Source organism: Poecilia latipinna, unplaced genomic scaffold, assembly GCF_001443285.1.
Source record: "Poecilia latipinna isolate Pla-1442-1.1 unplaced genomic scaffold, P_latipinna-1.0 Scaffold2023, whole genome shotgun sequence".
Lineage (NCBI taxonomy): Eukaryota > Metazoa > Chordata > Actinopteri > Cyprinodontiformes > Poeciliidae > Poecilia > Poecilia latipinna.
This window is the reverse complement of record NW_015114639.1, coordinates 106295-117948: the sequence shown is the minus strand read 5'-3', so window position 1 is coordinate 117948 and position 11654 is coordinate 106295. Positions and strand designations below refer to the sequence as shown.

The 11654-nt window shown below is 38.9% G+C and overlaps 1 protein-coding gene across 1 annotated transcript; it reads right to left on the bottom strand.

The window, feature by feature from the left end:
• Positions 1-1445: 1445 nt before the first annotated feature.
• On the bottom strand, positions 1446-9811 carry LOC106935796 (F-BAR and double SH3 domains protein 1-like). Its single transcript, XM_015016472.1, has 9 exons — positions 9614-9811; positions 5707-5804; positions 5511-5556; positions 4532-4605; positions 3486-3630; positions 3259-3395; positions 2447-2510; positions 1713-1768; positions 1446-1537 (listed from the first exon to the last, which is right to left on the bottom strand). Exons 1-8 carry the CDS (start codon positions 9632-9634, stop codon positions 1718-1720), a joined length of 636 nt encoding a protein of 211 aa, XP_014871958.1. The 5' UTR covers positions 9635-9811; the 3' UTR covers positions 1446-1537; positions 1713-1717.
• Between the last annotated feature and the right edge of the window lie 1843 nt (positions 9812-11654).

The window sequence follows — 11654 nt, the reverse complement described above, 5'->3', positions numbered from 1 at the left end:
TGATGACACTGAATGAAAAAAGGCTCAACTCAGGTGCTCTGCACTGACCCTCCCTTCCTCATTTCCTTAGTGTAATGCCCAGCGCACACTACACTAGAGACCACACATTAGCCGACAGAAATCCAAAGTATAACGGTTCGATCGGGTTCGTCGTGCCGTGTGGTGTCCAGCAACTAGGGCACAAAATAATGGCTACAAGTCCAGTTAACTAATTTTAAAATCAGGTATTAATCAATGCTTTACTAGAATCTACCTGTGACGCGTGTGGCTAGAATCAGCGTAAAGTCCTGACTGAATGAAAATCATTATAACCTATTTATGTCACATTAACGAAGAGCAACTGAAAAGTTACCGGGTTTATCAACTGCAGTAGCAGTGTCGCTCCAACTCCTCCCCTTGTCATTTCTATATTCTTTGCACGAAATGTTGGATAAATATTAATGTTGTTTTCCACATATCATCTCCGATGTCAGCTGGATTTCGGGTTGCGCCTGTCAGCTGTTTGGGATTCCCCTCCGTAATTTCCCCTCAGAAAGCGCCAAGGAGAATCCGCGCTTTCTGATTGGCTACCTGTCACATTCAGCGTTAACGCTCCCAGTCGGGGAAAACCCCTCATTTAGATCGGAACGGCCACGATTATCTAAATCACAGTACAGGATGATCGGTTACGAAATCACCAGCGACAATTTTAGAACGGCCAACGTTGTAAGATTGCTATAAGGGGAAAATAGGGGCACAAAATTGTGTAGTATGAATGTGCCCATCTTCTCTATTTAAATCTAGTGATTACTGAAGGGCAATATAGTATACAGACTTCATAATCTGCACTCTTTTTGTTGAATGCAGTATTTATTTCCACTTTGGCTTTATGTTGTTTAGTTTTTATTCAAGTACGTTTGTTTTGTTAATGGAGACTGATAATCCTTTTTTGTTTGTTTTTGGTTGTTTTGGTTATTTAGTTTATCAGTTCCAGTGTTATGTGTTCTTTTGAAAATAAAGTGTATCTATCTATGAAAGGGCATGCATTATTACGTCATTTCCATTAAATCAGTGTCAAAAGGTCTTGAAACAATATTATCGTTTATCACAATAATTTTTTAGACAATTAATCGCTCAGCAAAATTTATTATCATGACAAGTCTATTTGTAAATTTGTACTTTCATTTTACAGGTTGTTTTCATGTTCATTTTTGGGGAAAACTGTTTTTTTCCCCCATAAGCCAAAATTTTTTTTTTAGTAAAACATTGACTCAAGAAGCATTTTTAGCCATATAATCAACAATGGCAATGGCCAATCCCAGAGTTTTACCATGGAATGTCCAGGTATTGTGTGTGTGTGTGTGTGTGTGTGTGTGTGTGTGTGTGTGTGTGTGTGTGTGTGTGTGTGCGTGTGTGCGTGTGTATGTGTACAAACCTTAGCAACACCATCCCTTATCTTGCTGAACTGCTTGTGTGAGGCCAGACAGGTGTCCATTTCTGTCCCACACAGCCGGGTAAAGTGGTGCCTCAAATCATCATAAACGTCTCTGTCCATTTGCTGGTGAGGAAAGCAGAGGAAACCAGTCACTTTTACTAGATTTTAATGGTTAAAGAGACATTTGATGTCTTTTGAACTGCAGTTTACGACAAGAAAAACTAGTCGCATCCTTGGTTGGTTATAACCAAATATGAGAAGCCCTCGCCTCCACTTGGTCAGTGTGTGAGTTTCTCACCTCCATTAGGAGAGGTAAGTCTTCAGTGTGGTAGTGCTGGTGATGTGAGTTGACGGCTGCAAGGGTCAGCAGATATTCGTTACGAGCTTCGTTCAAACGGTCTTCACACTCTTTCAGCCTGGCACTGAGCTGCAAAAACATACACACACACACATGCACACACACACACGCACACAACTGAGCACAACAGAGCACTTTACTCAGTCTCAATTACACACTGCATACAGCTTTTACAGTGATTAACATCTTGTAACTGGTTAGTTAATTACAGGCTTTTCTCATGAGTTATAAGATTATCCACTTGTTTATACATAAACAAATATATATATATATATATATATATATAAACAGAAATAATTAGGTTCACAAGCAAAACCGATTTACTGAGAAAACAATTGATACCAGACGTTCACATAGACAGACTAAAAAATAAAAATGTACATACATGTTTTTTTTTCTCTCTATCTTAAGTTAAATCAGACCAACCTTTAGCAAATAGAAATATTTTAGTAAATCTAACTGACCTAAAACAAGAGAGTTCTGGTCCGATTTAAGTTCAGACAGTGAGAAAAAAAGATGTCTTCTCTTTATTCAGTGTATGTGAACTTCTGGTTTCAACTGTAGATCCATCAAGTTCCCACAGACTAAATCAAATTGAATCAAACAACACATTTTGGATCCCAAAAATACAGAAAAATGTGGAAAAAAAAGAAACAGCTACAGCATATTCATACCTTAGCAGTCATCTTATGTTGACCTGATTTGAAATGGAAAATCCCATGTTCACTCTTTCTAGTTCTGTAAGCAGGTAGAAATGAATACATATTACAAATGAGTAAAAAACAATACAAAAACCGTGTTTGGTCTCAGAGAGGGAAAACTTACATTATAGCATTATCAATATTAGTAAATAGTCTCAAAACAACAATATTATCATTTGTTGCAATCATTTCTGGTACAATTTGATGTCCAGCAAAATGTGTTATTGTGACAGGCCTGACTGGTGACACATCATTACACACATCACGGCCACACGGGAGCTTTTATGATGATAACAGCCCCTCAGCTTTTTGGATTTCTATGTAAAGAGAATATTTGCAGCTAGTTGAGATAATATAAACCATACATGTGCAGAATTTCCAACCAGAAAACCTGCTTAGCCAGATGGTAGGGACACGATGGCAGTCCACCACCATGTTTTTGTGTTAAAAAAACATGGTAAAAAATGCTAAAAGTTAACAAAAATTCAGAGGTGCACAAGCTGGCATCGTAATTTGGAAATAGTAGCCAAAGGGCAGGTGCAGGGACAGCCCTCACGCCCAGTTCAATGTGTGAACTATAAACCTGCCTGCCTTAATCCGTCTTTACTATCACCGTTACTTGTAAAAAAAAAAAAAGAAAAAAAAGAAAATCAATTTAAAATAAAACACTTAGCCTGGTGGGGAGCCAAGTAAAGCCTGGTGGCCTGCCAGGCTTGTAATACACTGGAGGAAACCCTCCAGGAGGGAAAACCTAAGAAGGGACGATGTTTTACTGAATCTCTGACCTCGTCTGGGCGTCAGCTGCTTTCTCTCTGGCGACACCGGCGATGTGACTCAGATGGTGGTAGTTCTTCTTGACCCTGTGCAGCTCTCGCAGTGCGTCCACCACCTCACCCTGCACCCTCTGCAGCTGCTCCAGAACCTGCAACGTGTTGTTTCTCCGTCATTGTTTCTTAGGGGCTACTTCGCTCTGCTAAATGATCCTCAGCATAAGGTTCGCATGCTGTCTCACTCGTTTCGCGTGGATCTCCTTGGCGTTGTGGATGCTTTTGGAGGCGTGTCCAAAAAGCCGGCGGTATTCTTCTGCAGCAGTGAGTCGAGAGGCGGCAGTTTGAGCTGTGGCGTCCACCACCGATCGCCACACACCAAACACACTCCTGAAAACACACACAGCAGTAACAATAATTCACACTTACACAATACAGTATAAACAATATACACACAGAAAGTCACTGAATCAGAATTTTAATAAGGTAAACCTCACTGTGGGACCAGAGGAAAGAGGCCTTGAGCTGCAAACTGGTGAACTTGAACATTTTTATGCATCGTCCCTGTTTATATGGACATGCAAGTAAAATATTAAATAAAGGATAAATTAAATATACTGTTAAAATAATGTGCTCCCACATCTGTTCTGTGGAGATGTATTAAACAGAAAGACAATGGATTTCCTCTATATTACTTATTAATTTTTGTGCCATAATCATGTTTGCATTAACCATGTTATTGATTTAGTACTGTCTCCTTAGGAGCCTGAACAATGGGAATAAAGTTTAAAAAGTAACTTTGTGATTCTGATAATTCACCAAAAACTTTGTTAATTTTCACCTTATTAAAAATGAAATGTTTTGCTGAGTGAGACAGGATGGAGGTAGTCATAAAGTTTTTCTTACTTTTGTTGCTCATTGTGTAACAGAATCAGACACCAATGGCTGCATAGTTTACAACAACAACCATGTTTATCCTGTGTGGGGAAAATGACCCTCCATTTTGACTTGCATTACAATGTGTTATTCATAACAAGACGGGATAAAAAAGTGTTGTAATGTAAAATAGGTGAGTACAGTATCTGTGTGTGTGTGGACTTTTGGTAATAAACTAAGTAGTGTCTGGATCAGGCATAAATGCAGTTACTAAAATTAATGGAGGTTAATACAAAGCCAAAGTTCTATTAGAAATATAAACTTATGTATGTGTGGGTGCGTGCGCATGTGTGCGTGTGCATGTGCGTGTGCATGTGTGTGTGTGTGTGTGCGTGGGTGTGTGTGTGTTAGTCACCCAGAAATCACAGTGTCTGTATTTCCTCTCTGCCAGTCTCTCTTCTGGTACTGGATGGCTAATCTCTGAAGAGCCTGAAAACGAGATGACCTTATGAATAATAACTATGTTTTACACAGATATATACATTATTTATTTTCCACCCACCACCAAAATAAATAAATGTATAATTGAATAAAGGTTGGCAGGAAGTATGTTTTCCATCTTTAAGGGTATTGTTGCTTGATAGTTTTAACTGATGTTTGAGTGTGCTATTCTAATAAGTATTGCATAACATTTTATGTTTAAATAATCTGATCTCAAGAATCTAAATTGCATAAAGAATCAGGATGTGTTTCACACAGCAGAGAACACACACAGAGAGGAGACATGAAAACCAGAATATCTTTCTAAAAATAATTCTGGGTAGGTACAGATATGTGTGCACGTGGTGATAAATACAAACCGAGTTATTAATTATTATCCTATAAGATGGCGGTATGTGGCTGAAAAACACATAATCTGCCACTTTAAAACCTCAGTACAAAAACAAAAGTGAAATTCACACACTCATCGCGCTTAGTAAATATTTTTAGATTATTAACTTTCGCTCAGGAAATGCATTTTTGCTTAATGAACATAACAGGGTTTATTTTTGTATTTACTCGTAATGAAATCATTTCCTTTCCAGTGATAAAGACTAGACTTCAAAATGTGAGCGGTTCTTTCTAAAGAGCTGAATATTTAATGAGGCATCCTAATTTTTTTCACGTTTACAAAAGTAGTTGCAGTATTGTGCTCTGCTGTGCAAAACTAACATCCACAGGTGAGTTGAAGCTCGAAGCCATCACTATCTTATTCCTGACAGCAGGGCCCAGTAATGTCATATCAGAAGCAAATATAGGACAGGAATTCAATAAAGATGACGATTCCTAGTAAAACCATAAAAGGTGCCAGTAAACAGGCCAGCAGTGGACCGAAATAGACCATGTGTCCTCACCTGAGCATACTCCTTCTCTATAGCTGCTCTCTGCTTACTGAAGGACCTTGGGGAATACAGAGACAAACAGAATATGACACTGCTTCAACTGAATGTCAGCATTGATCCGTCAGCCTATCAGTGATCCCGTTGGAGGGTATGAAGGGGGGAGTGGCGGGGTTCATACAGATGTCCCCCAATCTGTGTTATGACCCACCTGATCTCCTCCAACAGCTCAGTGTCCTGGTGCTGTTTGCACTGCAGTTTGCTGAGCTGCTCTGAGAACAGCAGCTTCACCTGCTGGCTTTCCTTTACCTGCACAGAGGTTCAGAGACGGGTTGGTAAGTTTGTTTCAAAACTTTCAGAGATGCAACTTGGCGTCTCCAAATTGTCCCTCCTGTCTGTCGCTTCTTATGCAAAGGGACAAAGGGACTTTTTTTTCTTTTAGCAAAAACTTACCAGCCAATCCCAATATATGAGCTATTATACATTATAATACGTGCTCCTGTATTATTATTTTCACGTAAATATCTCGTATTATGCCCCCCACTCCCACTCTGCTCTGACAGTAGTTTCTCTCTCTCTAACTCGCTATCCTCCATCCCCCATCCCCCCATTCCTCCTCGGATGGCGACATTTCTCATTTCCTCAAATCCACAACTTCACAGGTAATCCAACTCTTCATCCATGTTGTTAGGAATTTGTCAGTAGAATTTTTAACATTGACGACAAAACGGTTATAAAAGCTTTTTTGTAGTTTGACCAAATTATGTCTGTTAATGTGTCATATAACTTGGTATTTTAATAGCATTCTTACCTAGCAAAAATATTTAGCAGCTACAGTTTAGACGGGATGAATGTCTGTTTACCAGCCTTTCAGTCCTAGATCAGTTCATTAGATTTATCAGCAATTCCAGTTTTTCTCTTTCTGCAGGTGTAGGAGCAGACTTCTGGGATGTGGACTTGGTTTCTCTGATTCTTTCTCTCCTCTTACCTTTGGCTCTACCTTTAAAACTTTTACCCACCTTTTTCCCTTTGCTTTCTCCTTTATTTACCATCTGCATGTCCATTACATTTGAGCCTAAAGTGAGTTCTAATAAAGTTTCACATACATGTTAAGATGAGCATCATGGTGAGAGCTGTATCACTGGAAGTAAATCTGTTGGGCCTCACCTTGACGCTCAAAAAACAATTCAGAGTACCACACTGCCATACAGGAGACATAAAAAATAGTTTGCAATGAACTGTCTAGCACAGGGATGGGCAACTCCAGGCCTCCAGGGCCGGTCTCCTGCAACTTCTAGATGTGTCTCAACTTCAACACACCTGAGTCAAATAATGGAGGACAAATAGTCAAATAGTCATTAGCAGGACTCTGGAAAACTTGACTGCACTTAGGAGGTGATTCAGCTGTTGGATTTAAGTGTGTTGGACCAGGGAGACATCTAAGAGTTGCAGGACACCGGCCCTCCAGGACCAGGATTGCCCATCCCTGGTCTAGCACAATATTATGCAGAACTACACAGGACAAAGTGATGTCACATTCTTTCTACAACATAGGTCCTTCTGCTAATTTAGGATGTAGGCATTGCTCCTTCAGTCGCCCTGAAGCATCATGTCAGCATGGGATGTGGTGAGCCAGTGTCAACTGTACTCCAGTCCATCCAGAGGTACCAACCAAAGAGCAATTTCCTCTGCAAGCATTAAAAAACAGAACTGCTGATGTTATTAGGGATGCTATTTTTTTAAATGTGGTCAGCAGGTATTTTTTCTTGTGCAGTGGTTTGGGCGTTCTGTGACTGAAAAGGAGACTGGCTTTGAGTCAATCCAACATGCTGTGTGGGTTTTGGTTGATTTTTCCAAACCAAAACCCACTGACTCTTTTTTTCCTCCAAGTCTCTAATATATCCTAATCAAAGCCTTCATTTTTACACTCATACTGTGTAAAGGACTGTTGGAATGGAGTTGCAGTATGTGCCCTGGTGAGACAGTCTGCTTCTGTGGTGATCCTGGTGAACAGTAAGAGCAGTGTTATATTGATTACAATCTCCATATCATGTTGTATGATATGCAGGTTGAATTGTTCTGTATTTTCACCTTTTATGGAGAGAAGGACTCTGATTCCGTCGACACCACCAAGTTTTGGTTTGAACTTTGTCTTTTTTTCCCTGCAGCACAACTCATCCATGCGTTTAGCCGTCACTGATCAACTGACAGACATACTTTAATTTCAAATGTAATTTGTGCTAATTACCTAATTACAGTGTAAATGAGTAGTTCAGTTAGTTTTGTTATGCTCTCTCATGGTGCCAGCTAAAGCGATAGCGTGTACTACAATGCATTACCAGTAGAAACCACAAAAAGTGAGATGTGAACTTTCTCATCATATTCTTGCCTGGCTCTTATGACTGCTCCTATGACTTAAAGAACAGAATCGCACCGTCAGCTTTGCCATTGCTAAACATCCTGTTTACGATGACCCAATTCAAGAGATGTATGAGTAGATATGGAGAAGTGCTAACGTCTGCAGGCTAGCTGAAACATCTTCCTTCCTGCCCCCCAATGGCAGAAGAGTTTTCACATCTCACCAGCCTGCCACAAAGAACAGCGATGACGCTATGCTAGTGCTAACAGAGCACAGCCTAATCCACCATCCAAAATAGTAGAGATTATGGCCTGTGTTTATGATGTGAATAGTCGGTGTGATAGTGAAGGAAAACGAGCAGCAGGTTGCTGTGTGTTTGTGGTAAGGAGCTCTGAGAGAGCAGCTGAAAAACCACCTCTTAAATTTGACATTGATAGAAAAAGAGCAGTGTCTATAAAACTGGAACCTTCTGATTAACTTGAACTGCATTGAAGTTTGGTGCAGCAGGTTTAATTACTGAGTCATATGGAAACAGAGAACATGCTGATAGCAGCTTAGCATGTCCACACTGTCAGCAGGAGGGAGATGGAATCAGATATCTAGAACCAATTGATAAGGAAACTAAATATTTAGCTTCCAAAGTAAACATTTAGCTCGCCAAGTATTTAATTTGAAGTTACTTATTTAGATTGCCAACTAAGCATTTAAATTGGTGCTAAATATTTAGTTTGTAAGCTTTATTAGCTTGCTAAGTAAATACATAGCTTGAAACAGTGGCATTTATAAATGAGTGAATGACATGGTGAAAATATGACTTTGAAAAATGAACCTTCTTTATTTCTGTTATGACAAGCTAAATAGACCAAATTGTTGCTGTTCATTTTTGACAGTGTAACTTTGCAAACTCCACCCCATAAACAGCAGCTGCTCAATATATTATTCATTGTTTTCACACCAAACCAACCTGACATATTCAGAAAGCAGTTGAAGTTCCATTGGTGTTTAGCTAGATGTATTTATGTTTGTGATGGTAGGGCAGAAAGAGACTTTCCCTGGTATCACCTTGAATCAAAAGAGAAGGGTTCCATGTTGGTGCATATTAAATTTTTGAGCATCCATGTTTATAGTAAAGACTTAAGTGTGATTTGAAATGTCTATGCAACGCTTTGTTTTTCAGATTTTACTTCTAATTTTGTGTTTAAGACACAATACAATGTCAGATTCATGCAAACATTTTTGTCAGAGATACTAACATGTAGCTCCCTTTCATTTAGTAGTCAGAACAATAACCTGCAGTTTTAATCTGCACTGCACCCTTTACTTACTAACATGATTATTTTCAGACATGAGAAAACTCAGTAATTTTGCAGAAAAAGGTCAATATCTCATCTTAATGTGAACATAATCAACAGAGTAAATTCATGAAGATATTCTTAGACCAGTTTATACTGGACATCAGACATCTAATTTTACTAAGTTTTGATGCTAACTGAAAAATATTTCAAATGAAATGTGTTTCAAGAAAAGCTGGGAGAACATTGATTCATCCACCCCCCCGCCCCCAAAGAGTAAAAACATTTAAAATATTGCAAATATCTCACTGCCACACACAGTAACCTAATGTCAGTTTTGCTTTATAATCAAGCAATAGCCTTAAAATAACAGTTCAATCTGAACTGTTCAGATGTGATCCAAGTCAAGCAAGCAGAAAAGTGAAAGTAGGTTTTAAAATCAGCTCTCCTTCTTTAGACCCTCTTACCTTCCTGGGTGGCGGCTGCATGTTGCGGTCGGTGCCCCAGAGTCTGCCTCTTTGGAACTGTCGTAGTTTGGTTTAGCTGCGACTTCCTCAGTAGGTTAAGCCACAGTTCTGTTACCCCTTCGCTCTTTCTCTCTCTCTTTTCCTCTCTCTCACACTCTTTCTTACTCACTGTGTTGCTGGAAAGAATCCTGTAGAGGGCGCCAAAGACCAGTAGACGGAGCTGAAGCTTGAAGGTTTATCTTAATTTTTATTGCCAAATTCCATTGCTGTTGCCCCAACAAACAATTATTTTTATTGTAAAATAAGTACCGTATTGACCAAAAATATATTTAATATTTGTTGAGTGTATTACCAGTTTTCCCTTCCTTTGCAATTCCGCTCGAAAAAATTTTCTCTTCCAGCAGAGTCTGGACTTTCTCCACTCGACTCCGATTGTTCCCGGTCGATTTTCGACCGGGCCAATCAGCGAACAGAAGAAGTTGTGAACGATGACGTCGATTTTCTGTCTGTAGTTTTAGCAATAGCAGCAGAGGAAGTGAACGAAGCCGTTCAGTCCATGTTGGCCAAATACTGAATTAGCATTAACAGCCGCCTATTCTCTCTTTGTGGGGGAGGGTGGTTGTTTTGACTCCATCACCACACCCAGATTTTGGGCCTGATCACTAATTTCTAGCTGTAATAACTGAGGATGTAATAACTAACTTTAGGATTTAGTTTTGACTCCATCCTTGTTCTGTGTGACTGACAATTTATGAGCTTTTTTGCCTCCACCTGGTGACACACATGGTTCCAATCAATGAGTCAGTATAGAGTAAAGCAGAAATATACACTCACAAAGAGAATACATTGTTAAAGATTACTTTATTCATGCACTATAAAATAACATTTAAGGACCAAAGTAACACAACAAATTTCTTAAAAAGTAAAGAAACGAGGGGACTGTTCAATATGACCAAACTAGAAGGGGATTCTTACATATTATCTCATTAAGACATCAGTATGATGTTGACATTCAGTTATATGTTTAAATCACATAAGTTCAACTATTTTCTTAACATATATAAATACACAAAGCTAAAGTATAAAAACTCAATATGCGTCTGCTGTATGTTGATAAATTAATGATAAATAAAATAAATAAGTAAACCTTTTAAAATCACATAGCACATACCATGATCAACTTCATGATGTTACATTTTACAAATGTACTGTTTTATACTCGCATAGTGTTTGATCACTTCGTTAGGCAGATTACTTCTTTCTTTGTTTTAGTCAGAATCGTTTGACCAAATTGGTTCTTCTGAACTTAAATAATAAAAAAAGAATTGGTAGAAACTGGATTGATTGTAAAATAATAATAATAATAATAATAATAATAATAATAATATGTTTGACAATGAAACATTGATTTTTGCACAGAGATGATAATTTTAGGAAAGTAGCCAGGAGGTATAAAACATTCAGAAGTGTCTTCCTCAACATTCTGAGAAATATATCGATGTCCAGTTTTCAGACATTAGCAGTGATCCCTAAAGCTCCGAGTCTGATGGATTACTGGATTCTGATCTGCCTTATCAGGGGCATGTCTCGTGGTACTTCTCCAGCAGGTTATTCAGGTTTTTAAGGAAACCTTCTAGTGAGGCGATGGGAGCAGATCCCATAGTGGTGTTGTTACAGTACAGGTCCACCTGCAGGGAGAAACAGCAGTCAGACCCAATGCTGCCATTTTCCAAACAAACCACAAAACTACTTCAAGGCGTTGCATGTTTACTAAAGCGATGAAGCCTGTTCTGTTTTCTTCTTGCAAGATTCCTTCCCACTCATAAGATTTTAGCTACTGCTTCCCTATCTGTTTGCTATGTCATGTTGAAATCCAGTGGTTTCCTGGCAAGTGTGTTATTTTTAGTTTTGAGCCTTTCCAGATGTTTCTGCAGAACAACCACTAAATAAAAACTTCAATCTCCCTTTGGAGACAGCAAGTGTGTCATAGTTACTTACCAGAACTGGGCATTTATTAGTGATATTCAGCCTGCCTTCCAAG